At 35.7% G+C, this 16,433-nt stretch overlaps 1 protein-coding gene across 1 annotated transcript in view; it reads left to right on the forward strand.

Moving 5' to 3' along the window:
• The window catches only part of Ttc23l (tetratricopeptide repeat domain 23 like), a 48,490-nt gene that overhangs the window by 29,519 nt on the left and 2,538 nt on the right, over positions 1 to 16,433 (forward strand). Inside the window, exon 9 of the mRNA XM_027936195.2 lies at positions 2,913 to 3,040. Within this exon, the coding sequence (XP_027791996.2) occupies positions 2,913 to 3,040 (128 nt within the window). The remainder of the gene's footprint in view (positions 1 to 2,912; positions 3,041 to 16,433) is intronic.

The following is a 16,433-nucleotide window of genomic DNA, read 5'->3' on the forward strand; positions in this document are numbered from 1 at the left end:
TACAAGATCAATTACACATGAATTTAGACCTGATAACATCCTCCCATATTACTTGGAACATCAAAACCAATAAAATCATCTATTTTTGTATTTCCCTTATTCTTTTAGAATCTCAGTATAAGGTACCTTTATAAGATGTAGAAATCATCCATACTATGAAAGTGACTTGTGATGTATTGATTAATAAGGAAAACTAATGATAAAAGAAAACACTGGCTGGTCCTCCCCTCTTCCTCCACTCTCAACTTCCTGGGTTTTTTTCCTCTGGCTTATAAGACAATGTAGCAGTTAGAATTTTCTTGACCTATTTCCTAGAGTGAGTTACTGGAGGAAAGCCAATGATTGATTGATCTTTCAGACAGAGTTTTTTTGCCTGGCAAGATCATCTTTTTGAAAGTGGGTGACTTTGGGAGAGACAGAAATGAGCCAGTGAGGGGCTGGGCCTGTGGCTCAGTGTAGACTACTTGCCTAGCATGTGTGAGGCACTGGGCTAGATTCTCAGCACCGCATATCAATAAATAAATAAAAAAATAAAGGTCTATCAACATCTAAATCAAAATATTTAAAAAAAAAAAGAGTTGTGAAGAGTATTTGTATTTAAAAGAAGAAGAAGAAATGAACCAGTGAAGGGAAGACAGTATATTTTTCATAGCTAGCCTGACCAGAAATGAACACTGATTGAGTTGATGCCCAGTCAGGAGGAATTTAGGATTTGTGAACAATGCAATTTGAACATTTTTCAAATGTTTACTTTTTTCTGCTTATAACAGTAATTCATTTTGGTGTACGTTATTTTTCAGTTGGGTGGGGAAGAGGAAGAGAGGATTATAAAATGTTTTATTCCCCATGTCATTAAATAAACACTTTTTTTTAGTTTGCAGAAGTTTTGACATTTTAATTAAGTTGTTTGCTTAAGCATAAATGTTCACTGAAGACTTTCTAATTCTGTGTTTTCCAGCTCATCATTTTCTCATTTTAATATTTCTTTGTGTATAAGCACAGTTTATGTATTCCATGTATAGTAAAAATTTTTAAAAGTAGTTTTTGTAGTGTTAAGAAATTTAACATATTTATAAACATGTGGAATTTTAGCCTTTTTTCTGTGAGGGGGAAAATCCCCCCAAATTTATGTTTGTAGAGTTGGTAGATTCTAAGAGCACCTTATCTTTTTCTTACATACTAATTTTTAATGTTAAAATATATATCTTCAAATCATTATTATTCGTTAATTAAGTTAAATTCTGGATAGATTGAGATTTTACACATGAAAACTAAAAATATATATTAGCCAGAGGAAAATACATTCTTGACATAGAAAGTACTAAAATTTAAAATTGGAGGAAAGAAGAACTTTCTAAGCATAAATAAAGATATAACATGAGAAGAAGTTGACTGACTTAATTATAAAAAGATCTAAAACTGTGTCTGTCATAAAAGTGTTGTACTTAAAATCAAAAACATCAAAGCCATAACCTGAATAGATCTTTATTTATTTTTAAAACTGAATTTGTTGTTAATCTCCCATGAAAAGACATCTCCAGGTACAGATGATTTTACTGTGGAATTCTACCTAACATTTAAAGAAGGAATAATAATAGTTCTATTTAATATCCTCCAGAAAATACAAGAGTAGGCAATACTTTTGAACTAATTTATGAGGCTAGCATTACCATCTACCAAAACTGGGCAAATATATTGTAGGAAAAAAAAGAGATATATCCCTTGCTAACATTAATCAAAATAAGGGAAAAGTGGCTATATTAGTATTGGAAAGAGTCGACTTAGAACAAGAAAAGCTATTAGGGATTAAGAGGGGCATTATATAACAATGAAGGGGTCAGTTCTCCAAGAAGGCAATCTTTAACATGTATGCAGCTAACAACAGAATGTCAAAATACATGATGCAAAATTGATAAAACTAACAAGGAGAAATAGACGCTTTCACTATGATAGAGACTTCCATACCCTTCTATCAGAAATGGACAGGTGCACTGCTTCCTGGCCTTTTGGCTAAGATCAAGTGTAGAAATGGAAAGCTCCAACTGACAAAAGTCAATAAAGGTGAGCTTTAAACTCAATGACATCATCAGTCAACTTATGTAATTGATATCTATTGACTGCATCCAGTCAACAACAGAACCACATCTTTTTCAAGCTGCTATGGAACATTCACCAACATAGACCATGTTCTGGGTCATAACAAATTTAAATGAATAGAAATCATACAATCTGTACTCTCAGACCACAATGGAATTAAACTAAATAAATAACAGAAGGGTACTGAAAAAATACCCCAGAGATTTGGAGATTAAATAACACATTTTTAAATAATGCATAGGTTAAAGAAGAACTCTCAAGAGAAAATTAAAATATTTAGAGTTAATATTTTTTAAATGAGAACAACATCAAAATTTGTGGAATGCAGTAAAAGTGTGCTTAGAATATAACTTACAGCATTGAATTAATTGAAAAAAGATGTAAAATCAATAATGGGACCTACTGCAATATTATTAGGTCATGGTGGACATTGTACTTGGAAGAAATTAGTTCTTTTGGGACCCTGGTTAGTTTATTGAGGTTCCATCCCTCACAAAATAGGAACCTCAATAAACAGTGATCTCTGTATCAAGAGTTTTAGTTAAAAATATTGTCTTGCAGTACACTTGGGAGTTTCATGTGGTAATTATTTTAGCTTTTAGGATAATAAGAATATTCAGATAGAACTTTCTTTTTCTACATTAAATACATGTATTATATCATGGAAAGCATCTGATAGCATCAGGGTCTTTTTTAAGGGTACTTATGAGATGTAATATGAAAGTAAGCCTGAACTTTAAGTGTCAAAGTGTTGATTGAACCAAAGCTGATATTAGAAACTTGTGAAGGCTAGCACTTGTCTTTATTTTTTCCAGATGCTGTTGAGGCATATTTTATAAAAAGTATCAGTGCATATCAAGCAACACTGGGCTTAGAGGATTATGAAACATTGACTGCCATTGATGAATTTTGCAAATGGCTTGTTGAAAATGGAGATAAACAGGTAAACATAATCAGCTCATAAACATAATTGCTAGTTTATTTATTATATCTGGACATCTTTTTTCATCTCATTTCAAACTGGAGCTCAGAAAAGTCTCAGTTAAAACTAGGAATAAAATAGGACTGGTTGGTGCTGCTTGGGATATTAGTAGAATATTTTTCTCATATCTTGACACATACTGCCCTTCAAGTACAGAATATACATATAAGCTCTAACTTTATAAGTTTAATATTTTAAGTCATAATTGACTTCTACATTTGGATCTGACTGCCAGTATTTTTTCATTGTGGTATTTACCTCTCAAACTGACCTTCAGCTCTTATTAGCCACAATTTTGTCTTCACATTTTAAAATGTTATAGAAAATGCTTTGGACTGCTGACTTTTTATTTAGAAATCTCACGAGCCTAAACTATTGTTCAAAAACTTAAGACCTGAGCTTTTTGTGTTCAAAAATTTAGTGAATACCTTTGTCTGTAATGAGATCCCACATAACTTTGATCTGACCAAACCAAATTTATACTTCCTTGGGTAAGTGAAAAACATGGACAGATTTGATATGGTCACACTTAAAAGTAGGGTTATAAGTTTATGAAAAGTAAGAATTTATTTCTAGGAAGGAAGAAAACTTCTTTATATCACATTGTAATATTTTTAAATAAATGATGACATTTAATTATTATTTTTTAATTTTAACTGCTGCTTGTTCAAGCAAAAATCCTACAGTAATTTGTGATATTTTTTTTGCACTCATGATATTTTCTGTTGATTCAGACGATTACCACATGATCAATGCCACAGATTGATCTCATGTTTACTTTTACTTTCAAATATGTAAAAATACCTTGTCAGAATTTTAGAGTCTATCTTTATTATGTTCTCGTGAGATGAACGTCTTGACTTGTTTATGATAAAACACAAATCAGTTCCTGATGGCCTTCTGCTTCTAAACAAGTGCTTCCTAGTATTCCAAGCTCCTAAACAAAGACATAAAAGGTGGCTCTGAATATAAACCATGTTTAGGATTATAAACAATCATCTTAACCACTGGAAAGCAAATTTCAAGAGGACAGGAAATTTTGTCTTTTAGTCAATACAGTGTATCTATTGGCTGAAATGTAGTTGGAACATGGAAGGTGCTCAATAATAATGGAATTAAATTGTCAATATTTATAGCACATAATTTATTTTATTTTTTTTTATTGGTTGTTCAAAACATTACAAAGCTCTTGACATATCATATTTCATACATTTGATTCAAGTGGGTTTTGAACTCCCAATTTTACCCCAAATACAGATTGCAGAATCACATCGGTTACACATCCACATTTTTACCTAATGCCCTATTAGTGACTGTTGTATTCTGCAACCTTTCCTATCCTCTACTATCTCCCCTCCCCTCCCCTCCCATCTTCTATCTCTACCCCATCTACTATAATTCATTTCTCTCCTTGTTTATTTTCCCATTCCCCTCACAACCTCTTATATGTAATTTTGTATAACCATGCGGGTCTCCCTCCATTACCATGCAATTTCCCTTTTCTCTCCCTTTCCCTCCCACCTCATGTATCTGTTTAACGTTAATCTTCTCTTCCTGCTCTTCCTCCCTGCTTTGTTCTTAGTTGCTCTCATTATATCAAAGAAGACATTTGCTATTTGTTTTTTAGGGATTGGCTAGCTTCACTAAGCATAATCTGCTCTAGTGCCATCCATTTCCCTGCAAATTCCATGATTTTGTCATTTTTTAGTGCTGTATAATACTCCATTGTGTATAAATGCCACATTTTTTGTATCCATTCATCTATTGAAGGGCATCTGGGTTGGTTCCACAGTCTAGCAATTGTGAATTGTGCTGCTATGAACATTGATGTAGCAGTATCCCTGTAGTACGCTCTTTTAAGGTCTTCAGGGAATAGTCCGAGAAGGGCAATAGCTGGGTCAAATGGTGGTTCCATTCCCAGCTTTCCCAGGAATCTCCATACTGCTTTCCAAATTGGCCGCACCAGTTTGCAGTCCCACCAGCAATGTACAAGAGTACTCTTTTCCCCACATCCTCGCCAGCACTTGTTGTTTGACTTCATAATGGCTGCCAATCTTACTGGAGTGAGATGGTATCTTAGGGTGGTTTTGATTTGCATTTCTCTGACAGCTAGAGATGGTGAGCATTTTTTCATGTACTTGTTGATTGATTGTATGTCCTCCTCTAAGAAGTGCCTGTTCAGGTCTTTGGCCCATTTGTTGATTGGGTTATTTGTTTTCTTATTGTTTAATTTTTTGAGTTCTTTGTATACTCTGGATATTAGGGCTCTATCTGAAGTGTGAGGAGTAAAAATTTGTTCCCATGATGTAGGCTCCCTATTTACCTCTCTTATTGTTTCTCTTGCTGAGAAAAAACTTTTCAGTTTAAGTAAGTCCCATTTGTTGATTCTTGTTATTAACCTTTGTGCTATGGGTGTCCTATTAAGGAATTTGGAGCCCGACCCCACAATATGTAGATCAGAGCCAACTTTTTCTTCTATCAGACACAGAGTCTCTAATTTGATATCTAGCTCCTTGATCCACTTTGAGTTAACTTTTGTGCATGGTGAGAGGAGGGGATTCAGTTTCATTTTGTTGCATATGGATTTCCGGTTTTCCCAACACCATTTGTTGAAGATGCTATCCTTCCTCCATTGCATGCTTTTAGCTCCTTTATCAAATATAAGATAGTTGTAGCTTTGTGGATTAGTCTCTGTGTCCTCTATTCTGTACCATTGGTCCACCCGCCTGTTTTGGTACCAGTACCATGCTGTTTTTGTTACTATTGCTCTGTAATATAGTTTTAAATCTGGTATTGCTATACCACCTGATTCACACTTCCTGCTTAGAACTGCTTTTGCTATTCTGGGTCTTTTATTTTTCCATATGAATTTCATGATTGCTTTATCTATTTCTACAAGAAATGCCATTGGGATTTTGATTGGCATTACATTAAACCTATAGAGAACTTTTGGTAATATCGCCATTTTGATGATGTTAGTTCTGCCTATCCATGAACAGGGTATATTTTTCCATCTTCTAATATCTTCTTCTACTTCTCTTTTTAGGGTTTTGTAGTTTTCATTGTATAAATCCTTCACCTCTTTTGTTAGGTTGATTCCCAAGTATTTTATTTTTTTTGAGGATATTGTGAATGGAGTGTTTTTCCTCATTTCCGTTTCAGAAGTTTTGTCGCTGATATACAGAAATGCCTTTGATTTATGCATGTTGATTTTATATCCTGCCACTTTGCTGAATTCATTTATTCGTTCTAGTAGTTTTTTTGTAGACCCTTTTGGGTCTTCTAGGTATAGAATCATGTCATCCGCAAATAGTGATAATTTAAGTTCTTCCTTTCCTATTTTTATGCCTTTAATTTCTTTCATCTGTCTAATTGCTCTGGCCAGTGTTTCGAGAACTATATTGAATAGAAGTGGTGATAGAGGGCATCCCTGTCTTGTTCCAGATTTTAGGGGGAATGCCTTCAATTTTTCTCCATTCAGAATGATGCTAGCCTGAGGCTTAGCATAGATAGCTTTTACAATGTCGAGGTAAGTTCCTGTTATCCCTAGTTTTTCTAATGTTTTGAACATAAAGGGATGCTGTACTTTGTCGAATGCTTTTTCTGCGTCTATTGAGATGATCATATGGTTCTTATCTTTAAGTCTATTGATGTGGTGAATAACATTTATTGATTTCCGTATATTGAACCATCCTTGCATCCCAGGGATGAATCCTACTTGATCATGGTGCACAATTTTTTTGATGTGCCTTTGTATCCGATTCGCCAGAATTTTATTGAGGATTTTTGCATCTAGATTCATCAGAGATATTGGTCTGTAGTTTTCTTTCTCTGAGGTGTCTTTGTCTGGTTTCGGAATCAGGGTGATGTTGGCCTCATAGAATGAATTTGGCAGAGCTCCCTCTTTTTCTATTTCCTGAAATAGCTTGAAAAGTATTGGTATTAATTCTTCCTTAAAGGTTTTGTAAAACTCCACTGTATACCCATCCGGTCCTGGGCTTTTCTTGGTTGGAAGTCTTTTGATTGCTTCTTCTATTTCATCTATTGATATTGGTCTGTTTAAGTTGTGAGTATCCTTCTGACTCAGTCTGGGCAAATCATATGACTTAAGGAATTTATCGATGTCTTCACTATCTTCTATTTTATTGGAATATAGGTTTTCAAAATAATTTCTAATTGTCTTCTGTATTTCTGTAGCGTCTGTTGTGATATTGCCTTTTTCATCCCGTATGTTAGTAATTTGAGTTCTCTCTCTTCTTCTCTTCGTTAGCATAGATAGTCTGTCGATCTTATTTATTTTTTCAAAGAACCAACTTTTAGTTTTGTTAATTTTTTCAATAGTTTCTTTTGTTTCAATTTCGTTGATTTCCGCTCTGATTTTAATTATTTCTTGCCTTCTGCTACATTTGCTGTTGTTTTGCTCTTCCTTTTCTAGGGCTTTGAGATGAAGTGTGAGCTCATTTATTTGTTGGTTTTTCCTTTTTTTGAGGAATGACCTCCAGGCTATGAATTTCCCTCTTAAAACTGCTTTCATTGTGTCCCATAGATTCCGATATGTTGTGTCTGTATTTTCATTTATCTCTAAGAATTTTTTTATTTCCTCCTTTATGTCTTCTGTAACCCATTGATCATTCAGTAACATATTGTTCATTTTCCATGTGATGTAGGATTTTTCCTTCCTTCTTTTATCATTGATTTCCAGTTTCATTCCATTATGATCAGATAAAATGCATGGGATTATCTCCACCCCTGTATATTTACTGAGGGTTGCCCTATGGCATAATATATGGTCTATTTTTGAGAAGGATCCATGTGCTGCTGAGAAAAAAGTATATCCACTTGATGATGGTTGATATATTCTATATATGTCAGTTAAGTCTAGGTTGTTGATTGTGATATTGAGTTCTATAGTTTCTTTATTCAACTTTTGTTTGGAGGATCTGTCCAATGGTGAGAGAGGTGTGTTGAAGTCACCCATAATTATTGTGTTGTGGTCTATTTGATTCTTGAACTTGAGGAGAATTTGTTTTATGAACGTCGCAGCACCATTATTTGGTGCATAAATATTGATAATTGTTATGTCTTGTTGGTGAATGGTTCCTTTTAACAGTATATAATGTCCTTCCTTATCCCTTTTGATTAACTTAGTCTTGAAGTCGATTTTATTCGATATGAGGATGGCCACCCCTGCTTGCTTACGAGGACCGTGTGTGTGGTATATTTTTTCCCAACCTTTCACCTTCAGCCTGTGTATGTCTTTTGCAATCAGATGTGTCTCCTGGAGGCAGCATATTGTTGGATTTGTTTTTTTAATCCATGTTACCAGCCTATGTCGCTTTATTGGAGAGTTTAAGCCATTAACGTTTAGAGTTACTATTGATATATGGTTTGTACTTCCAGCCATGTTTGATTATTTATCTTCTTTTTTTTTTTATTTAATTTAGTTTGTTTCTCCATGGTTAGCTTTCCCCCTGCCCTCTGTTTTTATAGAGGCACTTCCCACTGATGGTTTTGGTTATTGTTTTTCATTTCTTCCTCGTGTAGTGTTTTGCTCAAGATGCTTGGCAATGCTGGTTTTCTGGCTGCAAATTCTTTTAGCTTTTGTTTATCATGAAAGATTTTTATTTCGTTGTCGTACCTGAAGCTTAATTTTGCTGGATACAGAATTCTTGGTTGGCATCCATTGTCTTTCAGTGTTTGAAATACGTTGTTCCAGGATCTTCTCGCTTTCAGTGTCTGTGATGAAAAATCCGTTGTTAACCTTATTGGTTTACCCCTGAATGTAATCTGCCTCCTTTCTCTTGTAGCTTTTAATATTTTCTCTTTGTTCTGTATATTGGATATCTTCATAACAATGTGTCTTGCCGTTGGTCTACTGTGATTTTGTGTGCTCGGTGTCCTGTATGCGTCTACAATTTGTATATCCGTTTCCTTTTTTATTTCTGGAAAGTTTTCTGTAATTATTTCATTCAGCAGGCTACTCATTCCCTTGGTTTGAATCTCTGTACCTTCTTCTATCCCAATGACTCGTAGGTTTGTTTTTTTTATGTTATCCCATATCTCTTGGATGTTTCTCTCGTGATTTTTAACCAGCCTTTCTGAGTTGGCTAGGCTCTTTTCAAGATGATATATTTTGTCTTCATTATCTGACGTTCTGGCTTCTACTTGCTCCACTCTGTTAGTGATACTCTCAATTGAGTTTTTAATTTGGTTTATCGTTTCCTTCATTTCTAGAATTATTGTTTGATTTTTTTAATAATCTCTATCTCCTGATAAAGATGCTTAACTTCTTCTTTTATCTGTTTATGTAATTCATTTTCAAAGTGTTCTTTCACTGTTTGGATTTGCTGTCTCATATCCTCTTTAAGGTTCCATTCCATCTATCTAAGGTATTCCTTGAGTTCTTTATATGACCATTTTTCTGCTGACTCTAGGTCCTCCTGAATATTTAGGCTGTCCTTCATTGTTTGTACTCCTTTTCTTCCTTGCTTTTTTATGCTGCTCATGTTGCTTCTTGTTCTGCTTAACTGCTGAGTTACTGTTTACTCTTATAAATTTATTTGATGCTTGGGAGGAAAGATATTAGAAGGGAAGGGAAGAAGTCACTAAAGAGAATGAGAGTAGGCAGGTAGAATTCAAGGAAGGGGGAATAAGAAAATTGAAAAGAAATGAAAAGACAAAAAAATAAAAACAAGACACACACAAAAAAGTTAGAAAATAAAGAAAGAAAGAAAAGAAAAAAAAATTTTTACAAAAATAATAATGATAATAAAAATAATGAAAATTAAAATTAAAAATAATAAAATAAAAAAATTAAAAACATTAAAAAAAGTTAAAGAACAACAAAAAAAATTGAAAATTAAAGAAAAAAAAAAGAAAAAGAAAAAAAATGATAATAATAATAAATGCAGTCCTAGAGTTCGATTAATTTCTCTTCCAGTAGGTGGAGCTGTGCCCACTGGGCCAAGCTTCTCCTCTCAATAGGTGGGAACCATTCACTGTGCAGCAGCTCTTCCTCACAGACTGGGCGGGTCTCCAATCCTGAGTGCCTAGGGCCTTCTCTTGTGTTTCCTCAAGCCAGGCCGCGCTCACCTGTGACGCTCACCTCAATACTGGCCACATGCCAGGTCTGCTGCTCCTGGGAGCCCTGTCGCCCTGGTTTCAATGCAGTTATATCCTCCGCCCGTGACGTCAGTTCTCTGCCAAGGTGGTATCCCATGCAAATGGTGACCGTTCATTCCCTTTGCCGGGTGACCAATGCAACGGGTGGGTCCTGACTGTCTCTCCCAATCCCCGATTCAATCCTGTGGCTACTGCCTATGAAGGCTCGGTTGGTTTTTACCTCTGAAAGTTCATAAGGGCCGACCAGTTATTTCAGCGGGATGGTTAGTGCTGAGTCACGAGAAGCAGGCGAACTGGAGCTTGAATGCAGCCGATCCGGGCTCGGTGTGTGTGTTCTAAGGGGCCCAGACTGTACGCCCCAGATCCACGTCAGCTCAGCATTGCCTATTGATCCTGAGCAAACAGCATTTATACAATTTACAGCTCCCTATGCCCGCGCAGTTGAAGAGGTCAGAGACTTGATCTCTCCCCGCCCGCTGCCATGTTAGATCTCCTCAATGATATTCATGTTACCCTTACAGCTTCCTGGCATAAGCAAGTTCTTGGGATTATACAAACTGCTGCTTCTGTTTCCAGTCCAGATTTCTAGAAATTAAACCCTGCAGCCGTCGCCTCTTCCCCGGGGCCACGCTCAGGGGCGCCGCGCTCGTCGGAGACCTTAGCTGCACCGCCGCCCGGTGCCCGGCCCCCGGGGCCCAAGCGGCTGCCGCCGCGGCTCTCAGACCCCCTCCTCTGGAGCACGGGTCGCCTCACAGGGGGATGCAGAACGACCCCAGAGCAGGCTCTGCCCGAAGGTGCAGCGGTGAACAGGCGACCCAGGCGCTCAAGGCCGCGGTCCAGCCTTCGGAGGACAGGGCTCGGCACGCAGCCCAGCTCCAACCTCTAGATGCGGCTGCTGGACAATGTAGACAGAGCCATCAAGACAGCAAGCAGAGAGCAAATGGCGGCTCCCGCGGAGTGGATTTTCGGCACAGAAACCGCAGCCCAGCCAACAATCCCAATCCACAAACTCTCCCTGTATAAAAAATATTAAAAAAAAAAAAAAAAAAAGGAAGGTGGGGCGCACTGAGCTTTCTTTGCCTCGGGTACTTACAATCCACTGCTGATTACACATTCAGCTTCTCTGCCCGGAGCGAAGCGAAAGAGGAAGCAGATGGGAGCAAAGCGCCTGCGGCTCTGAGCGGCAAAGCATCCGGGAGCCAAGCGTCTCTTTTTCGATCTCTTTGTTCTTCTGGCTGCTTGGCAAAGTGGTCCGCTATAGATTAACGGTGAAAGGAGCTCTTACAAGTTGCGCGAAATCTCGATTAAAGCCGCTGTTCTGAGCACCACGCTCAGCACTTCAGCAACCCCCGTGCGCAGCTGCCATCTTCTCCATTTTTCCACATTTTTTATTTTTAAAAGTAGCTATTTTCTCACCTCCAAGCCTGATATGAGTCTCTAACCTATTCTCAAGGAACAAAACAGAATGTCAGATAGTTTGGGAGTTGTATTCCTCTGGAATATAATTTTTACTTGGTAAATAAAATTTTAATTTGTCACTGATTTAAAAAAAAAGTGTCCATTTGGCTAGAACCACCATCTTCCAGCAGATCATCAAATGACAAAGGCAAAGATAAAAGAAAGAAGAGGTACTTACTATATGTTTTCTGGGCTTTTAAAAAACATTGAGTTTTCCTGACTGGGCATAGTGGCACATGCCTGTAATCCCAGTGACTTGGGAAGCTGAGACAGAAGGATCATGGATTCAAGGCCAGTTCAAGCAACTTAGAGAGAGACCCTGTCTCAAAATAAAGTAAAAAGGACCAAGGGTATATCTTGGTAGTAGTGCGCTTGCCTCACTTTCATAATGCCCTAAGTTCAATCCTTACTACTACAACAAAGCAAAACAACAAAAGAGAACGTATAGTTTTTTTTCTTTGGCCACTTACATGCAAAACAGATGATATTATAAATATTAACATGTGGGCTGGGGATGTGGCTCAAGTGGTAGCGCGCTCGCCTGGCATGCATGTGGCCCGGGTTCGATCCTCAGCACCACATACAAACAAAGATGTTGTGTCCACCAAAAACTGAAAAGCAAATATTAAAAAAATTCTCTCTCTCTCTCTCTCTCTCTCTCTCTCTCTCTCCTCTCTCTCTCTTTAAAAATAAATAAATAAACATTAACATGCAGAAATCAGTCAGTGTAATATACCAACTTAAAGAATAAAAATTATATGATCATCACAAAAATATAGAAATAAACTTGACAAAATTCAATAATAAATAAAATAATTAAAAAATCAGCCAACAACCTATGAATAAATGGAAATTATCCTCAATAAAGATCATATATGAAAAGCCTACAGTTAATATCATATTCAGTAGTAAAAATTTAAAAACTTTTTCTCTAAAATTTGGAACAAAATAAGGATACCATCTTTCTTCACTTCTTTTCAATGTTGTACTAAAAGTACTAGCCAAATCATTAGGCAAGAAAAAAGAAACAAAAAGCATTCAAATTGAAAAGGAAAAAATAGAAATTTTGTTTACAGAATTATATGTGTTATATAAAAAAACCTTAAAGATTATACCCCCCCACACACACACACATGATAGAACTGATAAGTTCAGGGCTGGGGTTTTAGCTCAGTGGTAAAGCACTTGCCTTGCACACGTGAGGCCCTGAGTTTGATCCTTAGCACAATATAAAAATAAATAAATAAAAATAAAGATAATGTGTAAAAAAAAAAACCAAAACTGATAAGTTCAATAAAATTGCCTGAGACAAACATATAGAAATCAGTTGTATCTTTGTACACTAATAATGAACAATCTGAAAAGGAAGTAAGAAAACTATCTCATTTACCATAGCATCCAAAAGAATGAAATACTTAGAATTTAATAAACTTAACCAAGAAGGTGAAATACTTGTATACTTAAAAAATAATGAGATTATAATGCATGTTTTCCTACTTTAAAAATGCAAAGATATTATAGAGCTCTGAGATTCCTAGATTTTTTTAATATATATTTTTTAGTTGTAGATGGGCACAATATCTTTATTTTATGTATTTTTATGAGGTGCTAAGGATCAAATCCAGTGCCTCACACATGCTAGGCAAGTGTTCTACCACTGAGCTACAAACCCAGCCCCACGATTCTTAGATTATTGACAGAATATCCTGGAAAGCAGCAATTGAAGCTTTTTAAAATCAGTTGTTTAATATGGCATATAAAAGATAATGGTTACACTTTCAACTTAGTTCTGAAGAAATGTTCTATTTATACATGTCAAAATAGAAATAATAGGTAGTTCAATTATTTCAATTATATGGGATTCAGTTATCTTGAAGGTACAATGATAACTAAACCTCATTATCCTCTCTAAAGAAAACACATTGGAAGGCAAATACATAAAGCAATATGATAAATATTTTTCAATATATACTGATTTTTTTTGCTATATTGTAAGTAGTAAAGAGTGAGCACTAATTGCTTTGGCTAGCATTTGAAGGAGTATGTTGAATAGGAATGGAGAAAGAGGTCATCCCTGTCGTGTTACTGTTTTTAGAGGGAATGTTTTCAATTTTTCTCCACTGCAATGATGTTGGCCTTGGATTTAACATATATAGCTATTATAATGTTGAGGCATGTTCCTACTATCCATAGTTTTTCTAGTGTTTTGAACATAATGAATGTTGAATTTTATCAAATGCTTTTTTGGCATCTATTGAGATAATCTTGTGATTCTTGTCTTTAAGTATATTGATGAGATGAATTAAATTTATTGATTTCCATATGTTGAATCAGCCTTGCATCCCTGAGATGAACCTCACTTGATCATGGTACACTATCTTTTTAATATGTTTTTTTATGCTGTTTGCCAGGATTTTATTAAGAATTTGTGCATCTATGTTCATCAGGGGCATAGATCTGAAGTTTTCTTCTTTGATTTGCCTTTGTCTGGTTTGGGTATCAGGACGATACTAGCTATTAGACAAAAGAAAGAAAGGGATATGAATAGGAAAAGAAGAGTGCAAATTATCCCTATTTGCTGATGACATAATTGTATATTTAGAAGACCCAAAAACTTCACTAGGAATCTTCTAGAACTCATAAATAAAATCAGCAAAAAGTAGCAGTATATAAAATTAACACTCATATGTCAGTTGTGTTCCTATACACCAATGATAAATCAGCTAAAAATCAGGAAAACTTCCCCTTCACAATAGCCTCAAAAAAAAAATTGGGAATCAATCTAAAAAAAGACGTGAAACTCCTCTACAATGAAAACTACAGAACACTAAAGAAAGAAATTGAAGAAAACCTTAGAAGATGGAAAGATCTCAAATCTTGGATAGGCAGAATTAATAATTTCAAAATGGCCTTACTGCCAAAAGCACTATACAGATTTAATGCAATTCTTATTAATATTCCAATGATGTTCTTCATATAAATAGAAAAATCAGTCATGAAATTCATTTGGAAAAGTAAGAGGCCCAGAGTAGCTAAAGCAATCCTTATCGAGAAATGTGAAGCAGGAGGCATCACGATACTTGACCTTAAATTGTACTACAGAGCTATAGAAACCAAAATGGCCTGGTATTGGCACAGAAACAGTCATTAAGACCAATGAAACAGAATAGAAGTCACAGAGACAACCCCACTAAATACAGTTATCTCATCCTAGACAAAGGTGCCATAAACATACGTTGGAGAAAAGGTAACCTCTTCAACAAATGGTGCTAGGAAAACTGGAAATCCATATGTAGTAGAATGAAAGTTAAACCCTTCTCTCACCCTGCAAAAAAATCAACTCAAAATGGATCAAGAACACAGGCATTAGACCAGAGACCCTATGCCTAGTAGAAAAAAATATAGGCCAGAATTCCTCAAAAAGACTTCTAAAATACAAGAAATAAAATCATGAATCAGAAAATGGGATGGTATCAAACTAAAAAGCTTCTTCACAGCAAAGGAAACAATCAAGAATATGAACAGATTGCCTACAGAATGGGAGAAAATCTTTACTACCAGCACCTCAGATAGTGTATTAATCTCCAGGTTATATAAATAACTCAAAAAACTTAACACCAAAACAAAAACAAACAAACAAGCAAAAAAACAAATACTCCAGTAAATAAGCAGGCTAAGGAACTGAATAGGCACTTCACAGAAGAAGAAATACAAATGGGCAAAAAAATATATATATGAAAAATTTTTCAACATTCTCTAGCAATTAGAGAAATGCAAATCAAAACTACACTGAGATTCCATCTTACCCTATTGAGAATGGCAATTATCAAGAATACAAGCAACAATAAATGTTGGTAAGGTTGTGGGAAAAAGGTTCACTTTTACATTGCTGGTGGGGCTGCAAATTGGTGCAACCACTTTGGAAAGCAGTATGGAGATTCTTTAGAAAACTTGGAATGGAACCACCATTTGGCCCAGTTATTCCACTCCTTGGCATAAACATGAAGGACTTAAAATCAGTACACTACAGAGATACAGCTACTTCAATGTTTATAGCAGCTCAGTTCACAATAGCCAAGCTATGGAACCAACCAAGGTATCTTACCACAGATGAATGCATAAAGCAAATGTGCTATATATACACAATAGAATATTACTCAGTCATAAAGAACAATGAAAATATGGCATTTGCTGGTAAATGGATGGAACTGGAGAATATCATGTTATGTGAAATAAGCCAGTCCCCCCAAAACAAAGGCAGAATATTCTCTCTGATATATGGATGCTAATTCACAACAAGGGAGGGAAGATTAGAAGTTCATTGGACTAGACAAAGGGGAATGAAGAGAAGGGAGGTGGGATGGGAATAAGAAAGCCAGTAAAATGAATTTAAGGTATCTTTTCTATCCTTACATATGAATACATGACCAATGTAATTCCATATACAACCACAACAATGGGATCCTAAATGGAACAAATTATTCTATTTCTGTACAATATGTCAAAATGTATATTGTGTACATCTTGAAAGAACAAATAATTTTTTATATTTTTATTTATTTTTTATATATTTTAAAATTTATTTATTCTAATTAGGTATATATGACAGCAGAATGCATTTTGATTCATTGTACACAATTGCAGCACAACTTTTCATTTCTCTGGTTATACAATGTGGCATTGCATCATATGTGCATTCATATGCGTACCTAAGGCAATGATGTCCATCTCATTCCACTATATTCCCTACCCCCATGGCCCCTCCCTTCCCCTC

This window comes from Marmota flaviventris, chromosome 5 (genome assembly GCF_047511675.1).
Source record: "Marmota flaviventris isolate mMarFla1 chromosome 5, mMarFla1.hap1, whole genome shotgun sequence".
Classification (NCBI taxonomy): domain Eukaryota; kingdom Metazoa; phylum Chordata; class Mammalia; order Rodentia; family Sciuridae; genus Marmota; species Marmota flaviventris.